Genomic DNA, 22536 nt, shown 5'->3' on the forward strand with positions numbered 1-22536 from the left:
CTGCAAAACAAAGTAACCAAAAAAAGCAATCAATGTGTAATAAGAAGAAAATATTGACTCAAAATGGAGTACTAACTGGTTAAATAATAAAAATTTGGCTCAGCTTTCATAGATTTTAAGTCACCAAATAAACTCACTTTTTTGAAGGCAACAAATAACTTATGTCACACAACCAAAAGAGGAGCAATTCTAGACTTAAAGTGGAAGCTTCATCATTGCCAAAGGAAATGATAAATTAGCTCAAGACAGAGAAATCAAACACAATATGCAACAACTACAATTTGCAGTCACTGCATTTAACAGACCTCATCAATGTTTATTGCTAATAAAGCTCAGATGTTAAAAGTGTATCAAGTAGGAACACTAAAGATCATAAAAAGGTGGCAAATATCAAATGCCTCAACAGTTTACAACCTATAGTATTGTAACTTAAATGTGGAAGCATCATCATAGCTATTAGCATAAAACAGACAGAGAAATCAAAGCAAATCATAACAGAAGCATCATACCAAGTACCAACCAAGATCTCTACAATGTCTAAGCCAACATATCATATATAGTATTGTAACTTAAATGTGGGTGTTTACTACATCTAAGCATATGACTCCTCAAAGTAGATGTGCCATTTTTTTTGGCATGGCAGTTATAGATACGAGCACAGTACTTACATTTAGCTTGCAAAGTAACACCATTTGAATCTTTAATGGAATCAAAATGGTCCCATACCACTGATCTCTGTTGTGACTCCTTTCTTTTTTTTGGTATAGCTTCCACATTAGCATTTGCATTCTGGCCAGCACAAACAGGGTCAGGTATAGCTTCCACATCAGGTCCTTCTTGGCCAATTGTAGGCTCAAGTTGGCTATCTGTTTGGTGAACCACCATTTCAGGTTCCATCTACATAAATAAAGACAAGGACAAAAAAAACTCAGATAGCCAACCATGAAGAAATGTACAGACAAAACTCAAACATCACTACAGATTACAGAATATTAAGCTTAAGCTTCCACCACAAAATTGAAATCACAGAAATAAAATCCGACCAATAAAGAGATGATCCAGCCTTAGTAAAAGTCATATTACCTTAATATAATCCTTTCAAAGCTTCCACACAGGTCCTTTTGCCAAACAAGCTTTGACAAGTTGTACATGAAAGAAAAAACAGAAGAGAAGAAGCAAATTAGCAAACTGAGATAAACCATTGCAGTACCAGACTGATAAAACCCATAAACTATGGGTTTTATCATAATAAACAAATAAGCAACAGAGATATACTCATATACATACCTATTAATCTGGTCTTTTTGGTAAGAAATACAAGATCTGTAACAATAAACAATAAAACAAGAAAAAAAGGTTAGATTCAATAGATTAAACCCAATATTAATAAAAAAATTAAAATAACTCTAAATCAGACATTGTTTACCTTTAAGGTCGAGTATTTCTTCACAAAATCACCAGAGATTTCATCTATTAAACATCAGAGTGAATTAGGGTTTCACTTTGCTGTACTAGAGAGAAACGATGGTTTATCTCAGTTTAACATTTAGGGTTTCACAACACACAACGTTTATCAGACAGTAAATCCATTAGAGAGAAGAACAGAAGGTAATAAGAGGCTGAGAGAGGATAACATTTAGGTTTTCTTTGATTAGAGAGAGTAGCGAACAGAGAGTCGAGAGGAGAGAGGAGAGAGCGTTAGGGTTTGAGTGTTTCAGTGTCGGTGAGGTCGAGTGATTTAGGGTTAAGAAATTTTTAAGGAGAGTATTTATACTACCCCTATACCTAAAACAAAACGACGTCGTTTTGCTTCCTCGGTTTTCGGTTCGGTTCGGTTAACCGAGCCCTGAAACCAAATCATAACCGAAAACCGCATAAACCCAGAATCTGAAACCAAACCACACCGCTATAACCGATTTAACCACTCCGCAATTTGTTTTGACTCGGTTCGGTTCGGTTTTACGGAGTGGTTCGGTTTTTGCTCACCCCTAACTGCCATTCTCTCGTAATTGCTTTGGGTAGGCGCCTTTTTTTTTTATATAGAATGCTGCAACTTGTTGATGCGAATTTTGTGCTTTTTTAGAGGGAAAGACTGTAGCAATTTTATTTTTAGCTTACTTTATTTATTTGACGATTTCATGAATTTAATGAAGACCGACCGCATATAATAAGTGAATAAAATAAAATTTAAAATGTTACAAAAGCATATAAATTAGATGATGTTATTAAGGAAATGTTACAAAATCATAGAAATAAAATTATCTATAATTGAGTTGACTGAACTCAAAAATTAATTCAAATTAACTTAAAAGTATGGGAATTCGGCTTGATTTCGGACTAATCAAATCAATTGTTGCGTTGAGTTTGTTATTTAATTCTAAAATTTATAAATTAATTTTTTTATTTTTTTATAATTATATTTTTATTTAATTATATATTAAGAATTAATTTTTAAATATTATATAATTAATCGAATTGATTCAAGTCGAGTTTGAGTCTTATTCTTTTTCTTATCTAATTTGAGCTCAACTTTTAAAAAATAGATTTAATTGTGGTCAAATTCAAGTTTAATTTTGTTTTTGACAATTCAAGTTTAATTTGAAAATTTATTTGAATTAAACAGTAGGAAATGGTAAAAAAATTATTCCCTGTTACATCTAAACTTTGTGTTCTTTTTTTTAGATTCTTGGATGTGTCTGTACAAAAACATTAAAAAAATAAAAGATAATGAAATAAAATTTGTGAGAAATGATAAAAAAGCTTGCCTGTAAGTCTGATGTCTTATTAATCACAATAATTAAATGTTAAATTAAAAACATTAACAATGAGCATTTAAGTGGAAATAGAAAGGCCACGTATGTGTAGAGGGAAGAGCACGCGCCGAGAAGCAGCAGGTGATCACCGTCACATCCTATGGCTTTTTATGGACCTGGACCTTCTTCTTCTTCAGTCTTCAATTTACTATGTAATGTCATCTTCTTCCATTACATTATTGTATAGGTTCCAATTCTGCTTCTAAATCACTTTTTTCCTTTCCCATGTTGTTTCTGTCTGAACTAGCTGTAATTAAGATTCTCAATATTATCTATAATATTATTGATTTTTTACGGAAATCTGATTCGTCAAATACATAAAATTAGCAAAATCAAATTGAAACTTAGCAAGTTTGTTTCCAAAACGTATTACCTCGTTTAGAATATGAAATAAATAAATTGTGTACAGGTTGACTCGTAAATTCGCCTAATCCCATTGACAAATTAAATTACGTACAATAATATTAATATATATATATAAATTAAATTAAATTAAGATTTAAAATATCTTTACTAGTTAAATAAATTGTGTTAGTGATATCATGTTTGTGGTTTTAACCGTGTTATCTGTTTATCTTAAACGTGTAAATTATATCGTGCGATAGAATTAAAAAAAATTAATACGAACGTGTAATCGAGTTGAGTTACTTTATAGAATCATTGAGATTAACTCAAAAAATATTAATAATTGATTCAATCGAGGCAATTCTTAAACCGATTTTGAACTACTCAAATCAATTTTCAAATCGAATTCTGAAAATCAAATAATTAGACTCGACAATCTTGCAAATCTAATCAAACTTTAATTAATTACTTTTTTATTTTTATAACTATACATATACTAAGATTGATCAATTTGAACGAGTTCCTAAAATAAAACTCAAACAAAGTTTTAAACTTTAAATTTTAGGGTCAAGTCAGAGCTTAAACTAGACAACTTTTCAACTCAACTCAAAAACTACCCTATATTGAACCACAGGATTGAGTCAGTATTACCATATTGTATGAATAATAAATTTTTATGGGAAGAATGCACAGCTGTGGTAAAGAGTAAATAATATTTGATATTTCAAAGTCCCATATAACTACAGCAGATGATTCATCCCTCCTCTACATAAGAGCTAGCTCCCCAACCATGCTTCTAATGGAAGCTTAAGAGCTTGTATCTATATTAATAATAGAAACAGCAAAATTCCTATGATGTAATGTAGCAACTATCTACAGTAAACCTATCAGGTGAATGCTATTCAGCACCATCACAAGTCAAAATCCAAAAAAATCAATCCACTGAGATGCTTGGATTAACAAATCTAAGTTAGGACTAAGCTTCTATCAACCACATTACTACTTTTCAATTCAAGAACAGAGGATCTTCGTGCTTCTGGTATATTTCGAACAACTGACTAGAGTGTTCAATAGCAAGCTTCTTGCAGTCATCAAGACCCTTTTTGTCAAAAGCTATCAACTCTTCTTTTGATTTCTTTAGTTTCCCTGCTGGATCACCATCCATGAGAAACTTGGCCAAGGTAGTGCCCCTGGATTAAAGCATATGGCATAATCATAACCATTTTTAAGAAACAAAACAGCATGCATTTTATAATAAGTCTGCCAACGTCGTGCCCCAGTGCTTACTTTCCATTAAGTAATCAAATCATATATCCAAAATATGAAAATATGTTGTCAGCTAATAATAACTTGCAGCAACAGAACACATCATATATGAACACCAACAGAAGCATCGCGTAAATTCCTAGAGCAATATGTTCAAACCAGTTCATTTCTATTTATAGCATTGACATCTTCAAGAGAAATTGTAGATTCGTCATCTGGAAAATTATATGATAGCAAGATATGGACTAACAAGAGGAAATAGTTACAGATACAAAAATATGATTAAGGAGCAAGGACCACACCAAATGAAAAAAGCATGTAATTTCAGTCATACCTGATTGTGGCGGAGCTTTTAAAACCTTTATTTGGAGAAGCTGAAGAGCTAGACATGAATATGTTCACTGAGTTTTGTTGTCTGTACAAAGCACATACAGCCTTCATGCAAAGCTCTTCATCTCTCTCAAATGCAATTAGCATATTAGCTTGAGACTCCCACCTATTATGATCTCTATTAGCAAATCCAGGTTGGAAAAATTTAATTGGCAAGACCACTGAGAGATCCACGTCATCGTCTGAATCGGAGGAGCTCGAACTTGATTCGGACATAGAACTGTTGAGACAAATACTTGTCCCAACTTTCTCTTTCGATTGAGGCAAAGTAGCTATCTTCACTGGCGTAAATTCTTTTCCAACATTGCTAGTCCCAAGAGACATAGATGCTGCTGAACCATGCTTGACAGGAGATTTATTAGGCACAGTGAGCAGTTCGGCATTATCAGTATCTCTGATGTCATTTTCACCAGTGTCAATAGATGAATCCCGTTTTCTTTTAAGCACCCTAGGAGCTTCATCTTCCAAGTCTTTTGGGGAAGCCCTAGCTCTTGCATTCGAAACATTATGCGGAGAGTCATCGTTGTCACTATCCGAAATCTCCACAATGTTTTTAGATAAAGATCTTTCACTACCTGTAATGAAGAATAAACATAACATCTCCATTAACTTCAGTCTTCAGAATGTGCCTAAACATTTTCAATTTATAGCAAAAAATAGGGAAGCAGCAAATTGTAAGAAAAAAGACACACATTGCAGTATATTGTTCCTTCAAAAACCTCTTGAAAATCCACCTTCAAATATGCAATAAGTTCAATCTTTCACCAGTATTAATAAATTAACCCGAGAAAAATGGTACTCGTAAAAAAAACTGTCAAAGGACAATTCTGATTCTCATGTATGTCTCTCAATAAAAACCTAACCTCTCTTCGCATTTACTAATCGACTTACTAAAATAAAAAATAATCTGAGATACATACACATTTTTCTTTCAGAAACTCATCAAGTCTTTACTAAATTGGCGACATTGTCGAGTAGAAAATCAACAAAATAACCTTGTAAATGATTTGAACAAAACAAAACATAAACAAACTAATCCTATTTAACACATAATTTGGAAAAAAAATCAGCATTTGAAACTCAAACAAGATTCACACTTAAGCTAAAATATCAGAAAGAAAACTTCAATAACAAAAATAAACCTAACAGCTTCCATAGTATACCTGTTCCATGAAAGCTGGAGTCTTTCTTTATCTCCAGATGATCACTCTCGTCACCCTTCTCGATTTTCACATCAGCCACAGCAACATGTATTTCGTTAGCCTCAGTTCTGATATTGTTAACATTTTGTTGCATAGCAGGCTCAGCCTTCATCAGAATCTCCATATCTTTCTCTAATATGGAAACCCTAGCTTCCAATTCATCAAATTTCCTTGTAATGACCTCCACCTGATTTTCCGCCCTCAATTTATCGCATACTAACTCACAGTTTTTAGTATTAAGCTCATTGATTAGCTTAATACTCTTCAGTTTCTCTTCTTTTAGAAGAGAAACTTCCTCTTGAAGTTTTGAATAGCTTCGCTTGATATCTATTTTATCTAATCTTTCCCCCTGAAATTTGAGTTCGGCCAAATTCTTCTCTTGTTTCAACGTTTCAATTTCTTGCTTCATTTTGGCTTCTCTTGACACTAAAATTTCTTCTACTTCGGAGAAACAAGAATCTTGGAACGCTGATTTTAATGGAGAAATTAGGTCAGGGACGGTTGTTTGGGCATTTTTGATACCCATTTTGTTGAAAGAAGAACAACACAAAAAACCCTCCACAGTCTGGGAAATGAAAGGACAAAGCAATAAAAATGTGAAGATTATAAGGTTGGAGAAAGAAAACGAAACGGTGACGGTTTGGTGCTGAAAAATGATAAAAACGGCACCGCTTTTTTGTTCGTGAAATTGGCTGCCTGGCTGGTAGCTTTTTGAGCGCCAAAAAGAACACCTTATATATATACACTCCAGATTACTAATTTAACACAAAACATAATGTCGTTTCATTCTGCTAAGTATTGCTTTACCTTATAATACGACTTGTAGCTGAATATCAATAGAAAATAAAACAATAGTAACATTTTTGTAACTTTCCCACCCTTTACAAAATTTAAATTTGCAAAAACAATCCAATGAAAACATTTTTCTTTTTTATCAATTCACTTATCCTTCACGTAAAATAAAAATTATGCAGAAATTATCAGATTAATAAAATATATTTTAGGATTTTTTATATATTGATAAAATTTAAAATAAGAGTAAATTTTATTAGATTAATTAATTTGAATATCATTAAAGTATTTCAAATTCGTTGATAATATAAAAACACTTACTATGTACTTATATTTCTACAAATTTAGTAAACATTCAAAAGATATTTTTATAATATTGTAATGTATAATTATGTCATAAAGTTTTAGTAATAAATAATAATATGTTTTATTAAAAAAATCCATAAGATAATCTTAAAAGATCACCTATATGTAATTCTAAACACATTAATTTTAATTTTATAATTTTTAAAATAATAGTATATTTTTAAATCAAGATAAGATCTTTGTACCAACTCGGAATAAAATTTTAAAAAATACTACAGTTTATTTAAAGTCCAAGGATGTTAATCTTTTTTTATAAACGTCTTAAAAGACGAAATTGATTCTTAAAAATTCTAAAGGAAAATAATTAAGGTGATAGGAACGGACTGTTAAAAATAAAAGCAAAAATTTAAAGATCATAAAGATGTTTCATAAATTTAATACGAAAGATCATAAACATTTATAATTGAAATTTCAATTTTTCATATATTTAGTCCACTTATTTTTATCTCTAGTAATTCAAGTTTGATGTAACTTACAAAAGTACCAAGCCGTTTTATACATTTTTCAGTATTGAACAGTACCGTCTTTATCAAAAACCATGTCGTTGTCCACCTATGTCGTTTTTGTTGCCCTTTATCACAAATCAACAAATTGTTAATCCAATCCCACTCCTTTCCCCGCTTCGCACCACAAAACCCTAAACTTCCGATCAAGCTCCGGCCATGTCGTCATCTAAAGATGCCGATCCGTCACTCGGATACCTGACTCGGAAAGACACGGAGGTAAAACTTCCCCGTCCAACACGTGTCAAGAACAAAACACCAGCTCCAGTTCAAATCACTGCCGAGCAAATTCTCCGGGAAGCACGTGAGCGTCAAGAAGCTGAAATCCGACCGCCGAAACAGAAAATCACCGACACAACAGAACTCGCAGACTATCGTCTCCGTAAAAGAAAAGAATACGAAGACCTAATTCGACGCGTTCGATGGAACATTGGTGTATGGATAAAATACGCTCAGTGGGAAGAGTCACAGAAGGATTTCAATCGTGCGAGGTCAGTATGGGAACGTGCATTAGAAGTTGATTATAGGAATCATACATTATGGTTAAAATATGCAGAAGTTGAAATGAAAAATAAATTTATTAACCATGCTAGAAATGTATGGGATAGAGCAGTTACTCTACTACCTAGAGTTGATCAATTGTGGTATAAATATATTCATATGGAGAAAATGCTTAATAATATAGCCGGTGCGAGGCAGATTTTTGAAAGATGGATGAAATGGATGCCGGATGCACAAGGTTGGATTAGTTACATCAATTTCGAGAAGGATCATAACGAAATTGAACGTGCTAGAGATATTTTTGAAAGGTTTATCCAGTGTCATCCGAAAGTTAGTGCTTGGATTAGGTATGCTAAGTTTGAGATGAAAAGTGGGGAGATTGCGAGGGCGAGGAATGTGTACGAACGTGCTATTGAGAAGTTGGCTGATGATGAGGAAGCAGAGGAGTTGTTTGTTGCATTTGCTGAGTTTGAAGAGAAATGCAAGGAGACCGAGCGGGCTCGGTGTATTTACAAGTTTGCTTTGGATCATATACCGAAAGGTAGAGCTGAGGATTTGTATAGGAAGTTTGTTGCGTTTGAGAAACAATACGGTGACAAGGAAGGTATTGAAGATGCTATTGTGGGCAAACGTAGGTTTCAGTATGAAGATGAGGTGAGGAAGAATCCATTGAATTATGATTCTTGGTTTGATTATATTAGGTTAGAAGAGAGTGTTGGGAACAAAGAGAGGATAAGAGAGGTTTATGAGCGTGCTATTGCAAATGTGCCTCCAGCCGAGGAGAAGAGATACTGGCAGAGATACATCTATTTGTGGTATGCCTTAATATTGAAGTTTTATGTCAACATTATGTGCGGTTTTTTCATGTGGAATATGTATGACTTTCTAATTTTGTGTTGTATAGGATAAATTATGCGCTTTATGAAGAACTGGATGCAGATGATGTTGAGAGAACGCGTGATGTCTACAGGTAAGCATGCTTAGCTGATTTGAATGCATTTCCATTTTTTTTTGGTAATGATAGCTTCTGTTGGTATATTGCTTTAAGTTTGATCTTTACACTTCTACTCACAAAAAAGTTAAAGATATGCTGTGGATGGTTTAGTATAACTCGTTCTTAGTTGATTATCCTTGTGATATTTGGGAGCACATGCTGTGTTACTTCCAGAGAGAAACTACCTAGAATTTAAATGTAATATATGCAGGGGAAGTTCCTTGCCAGCTTAAAGATTTCTTCCAAGCAATCTAATGCCAGAATATGGTATTGCAATTGGAAGTGGTGCGTAGTTAAGTTCAATTGAATGATGTAGGGTTCAGACAAACATTCTTATATTGGTATGGTCTTTCAAGCACATAAAAAATGACACTAATTTTCAAGTCTGAGAGTTCAATATCTGAGCATGCAGCCCACAGTTTTTTCATGCACCAGAAATGAGACTGTTGCTCATTAAAAGATTGGCAAAGTTGTTTTACAGCCAAACACACTCATAAATTGCCAAAAGAGCAAAAAATTATATTTTTTACGTTCCTTAATCACAATTTAGTATTATTTCTAGTTGCCAAATGGCAAAATAATAATTTTAATAGGAGACATTAGGTTGTCATATTTGTCTAGATGCTCTTGGCTGTCAAATCCTTGTGGATGGTAAGCTATAATAGTTCTATGTGTGACCACAAAATCTTGATGCTCTGATGATACCGAAAGTAGATAGCGGTGGACTTCACATAATATCTAAGATTTACCCTTATTCTAATTTTTCTAAAGCTGTGAGGGATTGAAATTCTTAGTTTGTCTAATACAATTTATCGGCAGGTGAATTTAGACACTGTAGAGTGTTTTTTTTAATTAATTAACTTTGGATGTTTTTAGGGAATGTCTCAACCTAATCCCACACAAGAAGTTCTCTTTTGCAAAGATATGGCTTTTAGCTGCTCAGTTTGAAATACGACAGTTGAATCTCAAGGGTGCTCGTCAAATTTTAGGCAATGCCATTGGCAAAGCTCCCAAAGACAAGGTAAAATATTATTGTTTGTTGTATTATTGATGAATTAAATTGCATCACATTGTTTTATTCTGATTATTTTGCACAACGTGAAACAGATATTTAAGAAATATATTGAGATAGAGCTGCAACTTGGTAACATTGACCGGTGCAGAAAGCTTTATGAGAAATATTTGGAGTGGTCATCAGAAAACTGCTATGCCTGGAGCAAATATGCAGAGCTTGAGAGATCCTTGGCTGAAACTGAACGTGCACGGGCAATTTTTGAGCTTGCAATAGCACAACCAGCCTTAGACATGCCAGAGCTGTTGTGGAAGGTAAATATTGGATTTCATATTTTAATGCTGCTCAATCATGTATATGTTATTTCTCTCTCACTTGATTCAATTACAGTAACTTAAAAGTTGTTATGGCGTTTATGATCTTGATTCTTAGTACTCAAATGATATCTTATCTGTTGTGGCTGTTATATTTTCTTCCCAGTAAAACCATGCTGGTCATTGTTTTATAAAGTTGTATCTTTAAGTGCTGAAAGCATCTTTGGTTTGTGATTATTCCTCCCAGTCTTTGCTCCAATTGACCACCTTCTCTTCCTCATCATTTGTTGTTTGTTACTCTGTGAAGCTGACAGTAATAGTAAGAATTTCAAAGCAGTCCGTGACCTCTCTCTTGTGTATGAGACTATGAGAAAACAGCATCTGTAACAAACTCGTCTTCTTGACGACGATCTTTTTCTGACATTATGTACTTTAAATTAAGCTAAATGCTTATAATTTTCAAATATTTCGGTCCAACGAACTGGAATTGTCAATTTTAAAGTTTCTTTGCCTCAATCTACATCAACCCATCTATATCTGGGACTTAGTACTGACATAAAGAAACACAGAACTTTGAATTTTTTGTGTTATCTAGTCCTCTGTTTATTGTGGTGTTTCAAGATCAGAAATTTGTGAATGAATAAATAGCTGACGACAGTATCACACTCTTTTGTTGAATTTTGCTTTTTCTTTTTTTATTTAGAATAGCGTAGTTATGAACTTCTTGGATGAAATGTAGATTTGCATGTATTTGTCACTTCTTTAACATACTTGAATGCTGGTTGTGTGGGATTTACAATTTTAATGAAAATCTTATATGAAGTGTCAGATTTTATTATTGCCGAGTTCAAGCAACATAGCAAAATAGCAAATAAGACAAGGTGTCATTGTTGGTCATATGGATTATGGAGTAGTAGCAAAGTACCTTTTGGAGTTCTGCACTGCTACGTGATATCAATTTTGCCTAATATTTGTCTGGTGCTGTTTTAAAATTCTTTGCATATGACTGCAGGCATATATTGATTTTGAAATGTCTGAAGAAGAATATGACAGAACGCGGCAGCTCTACGAGAGACTGCTGGACCGAACAAAGCATTTGAAAGTTTGGATCAGTTATGCTAAATTTGAGGCATCTGCAATGGGAGAGGTCGTTGAGGGTACAGAATCAGAAGAAGACCAGAAAAGGAAGTGTATTCAAAATGCAAGAAGTAAGTATTCATGATCCGTTTTCTTGTAGTAGTTTTGTTCTTTGTGATAACCTTTATTTAGTTTATAAAGATCTTACTGTTCAAACTTTTTTTTTTACTCAGGAGTCTTTGAGAAAGCCATCAACTACTTTCGAACATCAGCACCTGAATTGAAGGAAGAACGAGCTATGCTGTTGGAAGAATGGCTGAATATTGAGACCAGTTTTGGCGAATTGGGTGATGTTAAATTAGTCCAAGCCAAATTGCCTAAAAAACTCAAGAAGAGGAGACCTATTGCTTTAGAAGATGGCCCTGCCGGGTATGTAATTTTGGCACTGATTTAATAGACATGATGTCATTATTCTCACATAGGCAATGCCAGTTTTCGCTTTAAAATGAAGCTGTGCTCGGTTTTGTTTGTTTTGTTCACACTTTATAGAATCTTGTGACCGTTTTTTCATTTTTGTTGGCAGGTTGGAGGAATACATAGACTATATTTTCCCAGAAGAAACTCAGGCCCCAAATCTTAAGATCTTGGAAGCTGCATACCGCTGGAAGAAGCAAAAGCTTTCTGCCGATGACTAGTGTCACTCTTCCTTGGTAGTACGATTCATTCTAAATGTCGATAATGAGGTGCTCGTGTATGTTGGATTAAAATATATCTTGGCCTTTGTACATTATTTCCTTAAAGCTATTGTCGTTGGAAAAATTTGGTAGAGAAAGTATACAATAGTAATTTAGGGAATGTGTTAGAACTATACAAAGCTTTCTTATGATTTGTATCAGACAATATGAAGCATGTGGCGTTGGAAACTTGTTGGAAGACACTAATGGCTGAGTTGAACTTGCAATCATTACAACAGTGGATTGCGGTGCGTATTCCCCACTCTGTAAAATAATTGAAGACGAATTCCAAAATTTGCAAGTTTTTGAGCTCTATTTGATGCCTCAGCCATTTTCTTTCTGATAGGGTATAAAATTTGAATTAAATGGATAAACTTAATTAGTTTAGTTTGGTTTGGTAATACGAATTTTTTTCGATTCGGTTTTATTTTAGATGTAACAAAATTTCAGATCATTTACATATCAAATCTAATTGAAAAAGTCATTCGAACCAATTTGTTTTAATTGATTTGATTTTTTTTCCCAACTAATTTTGGTTTGATTCAAAATAATTATAATTAAGTTCAAATAAAGTGAAATTATATAACGCAACTGTTTTGTTGTGTCATGTCATTCGTATAACAAACCATTAGCTATTTGAATTTTTTTATGATAAAAAAAACAAATAACATAATTAATTTTTTTTTAATGGCAAATGCTTATTGATTTGTAAATATGACATGGCACAACCATTGTATGGGGTAAATACTCTCAAATAAATAATGTTCGAGATTCTTGATGATGAGGTATTGCCATTTTTAAGTGACGACGGAATCCGTGAGTGAGTTGCTGGATAAATAATTCGCGGTCAACATAGTGGGGAAGGTGCTCTTCTACGCAGTAATGCCATATCAACTCTAGATATAAAACAATTATTTTTATTTTGAAAACTCCAATTTAGTAAAATTAGTAGTATTAAAAATTTGCTATCTAATTTTGTTTACATCAAGATTTTGCATTCCCGTAAATGCCTTATGCAACATCATATTTGTTAATGGAGACGTAAAATTTTAAAAAACATAAAGGTTATAATTGAGATTCGAAAAATATTAAGTGAAAAGTGGGAATCAGAGTAAATATTATGGTGATACTTATAGTGTATCATGAAAGAAATATCACGTCTTTTTGGGAATGAATGTTCCCGTAAAATTGTTTGTTTTTTATGTTAACTCTGAGCGAGAAAAAAGAAAAAAAAATGTTAACCAATGAAATATGAGGGCTATAATTGAGATAAAAAAACATAAACAGGCAAAGTAAGATTTGAGGTAAACATTAGGCCCGTTATTGTACCTTTTTCCTTTTCTTTTTTAGCGCCAAAGAGAACACCTTATGTATATATATACATTCATTTACCAGATCATCGCAAAAACATCAGATTGTAATCTAATCCCATTCGCATTTCGCATTCCCCCTTTCCAAAACCACAAAACCCTAAAACTCTCTTCAACATATTCTCCGATATTCGGCATGTCGTCGGTAAAAATCCCACGGCCAACTCGTGTCAAGAACAAAGCACCTGCTCCGATCCAAATCACCGCCGCGCAAATTCTTCGTGAAGCACGTGAGCTTAACAGAGCTGAATTCCGACGGCCGAAGCAGAGAATCACCGACGAAACAGAACTCGCAGGTTATCGCTCCCGTAAAAGAAACCGTTACGAAGACCTAATTGGACGTGATCGTACGAACATTGGTGTATGGATAGCATACGCTCAGTGGGAAGAAAAGATGGAGTTTACGCGTGCTAGGTCAGTATGGGAACGTGCATTAGAAGTTAATTGTAAGAATCATAAATTGTGGTTAAAATATGCAGAAGCTGAGATGAAAAATAGATCTATTGACCCTGCGAGAAACGTATTGGATAGAGCAGTTCATCAACTGCCAAGAGTTGATCAGTTATGGTACGCGTATATTCATATGGAGAAAATGCTTGATAATATAGCTGGTGCAAGAGAGGTTTTTAAAAGATGGATGCCATTTGCACCAGCTCATGGTTGGACAAGTTACATCAATTTCGAGAAGGAACATAATGAAATTAAACGTGCCAGAGAGATTTTTGAAAGGTTTGTCCAGTATTATCCAAAAGCTAGTGTTTGGATTAGGTATGCTAAGTTTGAGATGAAGAATGGGGAGGTCGCGGGGGCAAGGAATGTGTATGAACGTGCTGTTGAGAAGTTGGCTGATGATGAGGAAGCAGAGGAGTTATTTGTTGCATTTGCTGAGTTTGAAGCGAAATGCAAGAAGCCCGAGCGGGCTCGGTGTATTTACAAGTTTGCTTTGGATCATATACCGAAAGAGAGAGCGGAGGATTTACATAGGAAGTTTGTTACGTTTGAGAAACAATATGGTGATAAGGAAGGTATTGAAGATGCTATTTTGGGCCTAAGAAGGTTTCAGTATGAGGATGAGGTGAAGAAGAATCCATTGAACTATGATTCTTGGTTTGATAATATTATGTTAGAGGATGGGGATAAGGAGAAGATAAGCGAGGTTTGTGATCGTGCTATTGGCAAAGCTCCCAACGACAAGGTAAAATATAAGTTTTTGCTGTAGCATTGATGAATTAAATTTTACCACATTGTTTTGCTCTAATTATCTTCCACAACTTGTAACAGATTTTTAAGAAATGTATCGAGATAGAACTGCAACATGGTAACATTGATCGGTGCCGAAAACTTTATGAGAAATATTTGGAGTGGTCATTAGAAAATTGCTATGCTTGGAGCAATTATGAGAGCTTGAGAGATCCTTAGCTGAAACTAAACGAGCGCGAGCAATTTTTGAGCTTGCAATAGCACAACCAGTCTTAGACAAGCCAGAGTTGTTGTGGAAGGTAAATATTGGATTTCACATTTTGATGCTGCTAAAAAAATGTGTATGTTATTGCTCTCTGTCACTTGATTCAATTGCAAACATGAAAATCTAGTCTACTATATGTTTTCTTGTCCACTATTTATTGAAGGTCTTTCAGGATCTAGAATTTATGGCTTGTTATCACACTCTTTGTTGAAATATGCCTTTTGTTTTACTTAGAATAACATAGTTCTGAAATTCTTAGATGAAATGTAGATTTGCATGTATTTCTCACTTCTTTAACATACTTGAATGTTATGTGTGATACACAACTTTAATGAAAAATGTATGCGAACTGTGTCAGATTTTCTTACTTGTTAATGCCTGATTTCGAGCAACATAACAAATAAGATATGGTGTTATTGTTATATAGATTATGGACTAGTAGCAAAGGACTTTTTTGCTAATCTAACTCTGTACTGCTGCACTGCAAATTCATAAGTTTTCCCTCTATGCATGTGGCGCTGTTCTATAATTTCTTTGCATTTGACTACAGGAGTACATTGATTTTGAAATATCTGAAAAAGAATATAAAAAAGCACGGAAGCTTTACACGAGAATGCTGGACCGAACAAAGCATGTGAAAGTTTGGATTAGTTATGCTAAATTTGAGGCATCTGCAATGGAAGAGGTTGTTGAGGGTATAGAGTCGGAAGAAGACCAGAAGAGGAAGTGTATTCAAAATGCAAGAAGTAAGCATTCATGATCTGTTTTCTTGTAGTAGTTTGTTGTAACATTTAATTTCTTGGTATATAAAGTTCATATTGTCCGAAATTTTTATTTTCTCAGGGGTCGTTGAGGAAGCCATTAACTACTTTCGAACATCAGCACCCGAATTAAAAGAGGAACGAGCTATGCTATTGGAAGAATGGCTGAATATGGAGACCAGTTTTGGCGAATTAGGCGATGTTGATTTAGTTGAAGCCGAATTGCCTAAAATAATCAAGAAGAGGAAGCCTATTGCTTTAGCAGATGGCCCAGCTGGGTATGTAATTTTAACACTATTTTTAATAGTCATGATGTTATTATTCTCACTTAGTCATGCCAGTTTTCGCTTTAAAATGAAGCTGTACTCGGTTTTGTTATCTCTTTATAGAATCTTAATAATCGTTTTTCAATTTTGTTGGCAGGTTGGAGGAATATAGAGACTACATTTTCCCAGAAGAAACTCAGGCTTCAATTTTTAAGATCTTGGAAGCTGCGTACCGCTGGAAGAAGCAAAAGTGTTCTGCTGATGAGTAGTGCCGCTTAGCCTTGATAGCACAAACTCATTGCAACGGTCGATAATCAAGCTGCTTGTGGTAGTACATTGGATTAAACACAAATACGGGTAGTTGAGGAGATTGTTTTTTATTTTAGATATAACAAAATTTCAGCTCAGCTACAAATCGAACTGATTTGTTCTGTTCGATTAAAAAATAAATCGGTTCAAATTGAATGCATAGTCCTGATTATTTGCGGTGTCCGACTGATTTACTTTTTATGTTCAAGGTATTTAAAATCCAATTCTAAGTTCCTTTTTGTTGAACACTATTTAACTGTTCAATTTATGTAGCATCGTGTGCTAATAACGTACATAAATTGAAGAGTTAAAAAAGTGTCGAAGCAAACAGAAAAGAAGTAGAAGACAGAGAGTGGAGAAATAATTAGAAATAGAAAAAACGAAAAGATTAGCTGGAAATTGCATGTGAAAACTGAAACGAAAAACACCTTATAATTATGTAAGGCTCCACTTATGTTTTTTGTCTCTTTCTTAAATTGTCCTATTTTTCATCTTAGCTTTACGTAATTATTATTCTAATCGGTAGGTCCCTTCATCTGAATGTTTTGAACATTCATCTGTATAAATCCTAAATCGTAGGCTGGCCACAAGAGGTTAGTTTAACTGCCTTAACAAATCACTAAATCCAGCTGTTCAATTACTTGTTGCCACCATCACATATGAATTACCCTGTGATGTGAGAATACTTCTCTTCTAACCGGTGTAGACATCCGTTCAAGCATTTAAGTAAAAATATATATATATATATATATATATATATATATAAGAATTCAATGATTGTTCACGCCCTAATAAAAAAATTAAAAGTCATATTTATGATTTAATAATTTTTAATATTTATGTTTTTTAAATTTAAAGAGGTTGAACTTCATTCTTTTATTTAAACAAAAAAGCCTTTTGCTTTTAATTGAACCGCTAGCTATATTTATATGCATACTTCCATTCTTAAAAAACAGTGATTCAATATATCTTGCATATATCTTCTTTCATTTTGCTCCAAATGAGATTTCAAGTTATTATAAAATTATTTCATATCTTGTCCGTTTTAAATAAATAGGCAGTAATTGTACAGTTTTGATCAAGTATTAATTAAATAATTAATTACTATATATACTTACATTAATTAAAATAAAATGCATTAAAAAGAAAATAAAACATATTACATGATGAACAATTAATACTACTTCAAATAAGAATAAATATAATATTTTTTATTAATATATGTGTCCTAAATTGATTATCAATTTGAGACGAGAAAAATTATTATTTACGTCATGGGTTAATTTTAAAAGGATGATTAATGCATATATTGCATATATAAATGCTTTGAATTTTCTTAATTATATAAATAAAGTGGATGTGAAATTGTTATTTTTGGAGAAAATAGGTAGAAAAATTTATGTTCCAAATTCAGCTTATACTGAACCATAATTCATCAATTAGAAAAAAGTGGGGGAAATGCACGTGGCATAGTACAATAAGTACCAAATAATTATTTACTGTTAATAGAACATCTCGCGCTATTTTGCTCCTATTTAAAACGATAATTAGCCGTCCAAATTTTGTGGGTTTTTCGTAATTAGTTAGAAATCAAAGGGTATTATTATCTAAAGAAGCGCCAAAATTTCCATCTAATAATAATTTACTCTCCTTTTCTATTCAACGTTTTCTTTTTCATTATAACAAAAAAAAAACCTTAATTTTCAATTAACGTTTCTTCTGTTGCATATCTGCATTTACATCAGCAGTTAAAATTTCTGTTACTTTTACAGGTAATAATTAATTTATCAGTTTTTACAGCTTGTTTTTTCATCTTAAATTTGTTAAATATATGAAAACAACATTTTTTTCTTTGGTTATTTGCAAATTAAAATTGAATTTCTCCTTGTGTTAGATCTATATATGAATTGCATTATTAGTTAAATGAAAGACAATTAGATCAAGTTCTATTGATATATATATTTCTATAAAAAATTTAAATGTTAATTACTCTGTCATTTTCATGTTGTTGAAAATCACGTCAATTAATCCACAAACTGTAGTTTTTGAAGTCAACAATTGCGCAAATTATAATTTAATTAAGGTTTTAATTGGATTAATAAATAATAATTCTGATTAAGAAGTTGCATCCAGATATTCATAATTAATTCTTTAAAATTAACATTAAAGTTGGTATAATATTTTGTTTCAAAATGTCATGATCTGATAGCCTTATTTTTGTCTATGAAATTGACAATATCAATACTCATTAGTCCATTAAATCTTAATGCTTTCATACTCATGCATAGATCACAACCCGTAATGTTGAAGATGGCAACTGAATCATATAATAATTTAACGTGATATTATATAATTGCTTTATGGGGTAGATATATATGTAGAATTTTTTAGCATCACGATCCTTCATGGTCGATCTCATAAAAATTTACAAATTTTAACATTTCTGCAATTACAAATTTTAACATATTCTGCATCGAAATATATAATTTTAATTTTAGTAATTTCAAACTACAACTTTTAATTTGTTGTGATTTGAAATGCGGATAATTTTTTTGGTACATTTATACCAATGTGGACAATAAAAATTAGTAAATTATATAAATACAAAGCATGTCAAAAATGAAAATTGGTATTTAAATTTACTGAAATTAAAAGACTGTGCAGTCATTTCAAAATACTTGTTAAAGTTTCGTTATTTAATTTGTAGTTAGCACTTTAAATTATGAAGCTCACTCGTATGAGAGTGGTCCTCCATATATATATATATATATGTCCGGTGATTCAATGTACTAATTTATTAACATAAAAGAAATATGCCTTTTGTCTTCAGGTCTCTGGTTGAAGTGATGAAGATGAAGATTCTGTTTTTTAAGGAATAGCTTGTAACCTGAGTTTTCTCTGAAACTTTTATTACAAGATAATCAAGCCAATGGAGTCCATTGCGAATCCTGACAATTCTGAAGACAATGTACTGATTAAAGGAAACAAAAAAGGTGCAATTCCTGAGAATGAGAGTATATTTATTGCCAGTTTTTCAATGTTAGGAATAATAATTTTCCTGTTGTTTGCAGAAATTGATAACAAATTAGCAAGAATCTTGAAGCTTATCAGGAACAATGGACAGGACAAAAAAGGTAAGATACCAGAGGACTCGAGGAAAAAATCAGAACTTATTGCACTCATTCATGAGTTTCACAAACAATACCAGTCACTTTATACACAGTATGATAATCTCAGAGGAGATATGGGGAACAAAGATCGTACCCGGAAAGAGAAAGAAAGTATTTCCTCTTCGCCAAGCTCGGATTCAGAGTATTACTCGTCCGATGACATTGAAAATGATAATCTGATGAATAGGCGTAACAAGTCATCAGAAAGTCTTAAAGCAGAATTTGACAGTACAGATTCTGAGGCATCAGATAATTTGAAATACCTGACGGATTTTGGTAAATCGCCTAAGCCCGATAATACGAGGAAATATCAAAAAAGGGAAAATTCTCCGCTAGTTAAGGTGCAAGAGGTTCATGGGAGTCGAGCATCAGCTGAGATAAAGGAATTGGAAGGGCAGTTAACTAATCAAAGAATGGAGCTGGAATCGTTACGCAGCTTAAGAAATGGATTCGAAACGCAGATTGAAGAGAAAGATTCTGAAATGAAACGACTACATGCCCGGATTTCAGAGCTTGGAAATGAAAATTCTGCAATGAGATTGAAAATGAAAGAGAATGAGACTAATTTGACATCTCGGATACAAATCCTGACGACAGAGGTTAAAGACCTGCAATTGGAGATAGATTACTTACAGGCTGAGCATGCTGAAATGGAAGGAGGCAAAAAAAACAAAAAAGCAGGTAAATTCAAGGGATTAAAAGATCAAGCCAAAAACACGCAGCGCGAATTGGAAACCCTACGAAGGGAGAAATCTGAATTTCAACATGAGATGGACGCGAATTCCAAAGAAATTTCTGAAAACCTGAGTCTAATAGAAGCTTTAAAAGATGAAATAGCAACAAAGAATACTCAGGAACAAGCTTTTACAGTGCAGATTGATGAACTGAAGTTAGAAGTGAACTCACTCCACGACCAAAACAACGAATTGGAAGAGATGTTAAGCAGCAAAAACAAAGAAACCGACGAGTTAACAGAGGAAAAAAGTAGACTGCAAGATAAAATTTCGGAATTGGAGAAAAATTTAACAGATAGAGGAAATGAATTTTCTGATATCGATAACGAATCTAATCAGATTACAGAACAACTCAGCTATTTACAACAAGAATTGGATTCTTTGAAGGAAGAAAACGTGAGGCTCAAGCAAGACACAACCCAAAATCAAAAGCAGGTAGAAAACGAAATCCTGAACTTAACAAGTAAAATTTCAGATCAACAGAAGACCCTACAAGAAAAGGATGACACCATCAAAAAGTTCGCTGAAGAGAGAAAATTAAGCAAACATCATTCACTAGATTCACCGAAGCTGCAATTAGCGTCAGAGTCCCCCAAATACCGTTCTACGGACTTTTCCAGGTCGAACAACAACGCGTTCGAAAGAAAAATCGACGAGCTAGCCGACAAGTTCCGGATGAAAATGGATTATCACATCCGTCTTCTGTCGAGGAGAATCCAGGTTGCTGAACAGCTCCATTCTGAAACTAGAGAAAGCTACAAGCAGGCAGTAGAGAAGATCGAGCAAGAAAATAAAGAGCTGCATGAACAAAACGCTGCATGTGAATCTGAACTGAAGAAAATGAAGCTACTGGAATCTGATTTGGAAAAGGAAAAACTAAGGAACCGATCAGACGGCGGAGGAGTGGCCGGGGATAGCAAAGTGGAGGAGCTAGAGCAGAAACTGAAAGAGAGAGATGAAGTTTTGTGGAGTCTCGGAGAGGAGAAAAGAGAGGCGATCAGGCAGCTTTGTGTGGTGGTTGAATATCATCGGGAACGTTATGATCATCTTAAAGAAGCTGTATCAAAGATGCCTATTAGATTCAAGAAACCAACTTAAGTGTGATTTATTTATTTTGTTGAGTATTTTTTGAAGAATTACATGTAAATAACAATTTTTGTTTGCATTATTGAATAACTAATTGTAATTACAAGGCATAATTGTATGAATGCCCTATATGTTGTCATCCATTATATCTATATATTCATTTCCATATGTATATTATTCTCAATTTTGTCTCCACATATTTAACATATCTTATCAAGTGATAACATTCTATGCGAGTTTCTAAAAAAAGAAAAACTTTCTTATGTGTCTCCCCCATCATATGATGATATTATAGAATATAAAAATGGATATGGTGAAATGACATTTGCCTAAAAAAAATTCTTTAATTCAACAATATTCAAATAGTTGAAATCACCAATAAATGATATTTGTATGTGTAACGTGTTATAATCTATTTTATCAAATTGCATCATATTGAAGGAATTTAAATTAAAAAATAATGAGTTTTTATGTAAAGGTTGTGCCAATTGTCACGTTATCCATGCAATCGTCACATTAGTTTATTAGATGAATACCATGGCACAACCGTTATGTTGATTTATTAATTTTTAAAAAATCATATGTAAACATAACAATTTATTTTTTGGAAGCTATACTTAGGATCGAATATTCCAAACTAACTTAACTAGCTAGCTAATACAAATTAATGATTGAACATGTTTTTTTTAACTTATATCTAAATATGAAAAAAAAGTTTAAGTATTTAGGTGTAACAATTTTAAACTTTTTTTTTACTGTTCTACTGATTTCAAATATTAGAAAATTAAATTGTTAAAAGCAAATAAATATTGAAAAGGAAAAACAAGAAAATAGTAATTTTGAGTCAGGTGATAAAAAACGAGGGCGGGAGAAGAAAACTCGTGGTAGTAGGTCCAACAAGTAACCAATCATTGTTATGAACTGCTCATTTTCTCGCACGAGATAACAAAATAAACGGCTAAAACTCGACACAAATAGCCGAGAAACAAGTGGCATAAAGCGTAATAAAGCGCAAACAAAAGGGCAGAACCTAAGAAAAAGAAAGATCCAAAGATTCCATACCACC

The 22536-nt window shown here is 33.1% G+C and overlaps 3 protein-coding genes and 1 pseudogene across 3 annotated transcripts; 3 read left to right on the top strand and 1 right to left on the bottom strand.

The window, feature by feature from the left end:
* Window positions 1-3852: 3852 nt before the first annotated feature.
* On the bottom strand, window positions 3853-6722 carry LOC126676150 (uncharacterized). Its single transcript, XM_050370292.2, has 3 exons — window positions 5978-6722; window positions 4759-5389; window positions 3853-4348 (listed from the first exon to the last, which is right to left on the bottom strand). Exons 1-3 carry the CDS (start codon window positions 6540-6542, stop codon window positions 4165-4167), a joined length of 1380 nt encoding a protein of 459 aa, XP_050226249.1. The 5' UTR covers window positions 6543-6722; the 3' UTR covers window positions 3853-4164.
* Window positions 6723-7705: 983 nt separating this feature from the next.
* On the top strand, window positions 7706-12624 carry LOC126677010 (uncharacterized). The gene is made up of 7 exons (XM_050371426.2): window positions 7706-8993; window positions 9083-9148; window positions 10049-10193; window positions 10280-10498; window positions 11511-11706; window positions 11809-12004; window positions 12159-12624. Exons 1-7 carry the CDS (start codon window positions 7837-7839, stop codon window positions 12268-12270), a joined length of 2091 nt encoding a protein of 696 aa, XP_050227383.1. The 5' UTR covers window positions 7706-7836; the 3' UTR covers window positions 12271-12624.
* A 1086-nt stretch (window positions 12625-13710) lies between these two features.
* On the top strand, window positions 13711-16652 carry LOC126677012 (uncharacterized; annotated as a pseudogene).
* Window positions 16653-18145: 1493 nt separating this feature from the next.
* On the top strand, window positions 18146-21576 carry LOC126677011 (COP1-interactive protein 1-like). The gene is made up of 3 exons (XM_050371427.2): window positions 18146-18252; window positions 19311-19473; window positions 19552-21576. Exons 2-3 carry the CDS (start codon window positions 19410-19412, stop codon window positions 21480-21482), a joined length of 1995 nt encoding a protein of 664 aa, XP_050227384.1. The 5' UTR covers window positions 18146-18252; window positions 19311-19409; the 3' UTR covers window positions 21483-21576.
* Window positions 21577-22536: the final 960 nt, after the last annotated feature.

Source organism: Mercurialis annua, linkage group LG4 (assembly GCF_937616625.2).
Source record: "Mercurialis annua linkage group LG4, ddMerAnnu1.2, whole genome shotgun sequence".
NCBI lineage: Eukaryota > Viridiplantae > Streptophyta > Magnoliopsida > Malpighiales > Euphorbiaceae > Mercurialis > Mercurialis annua.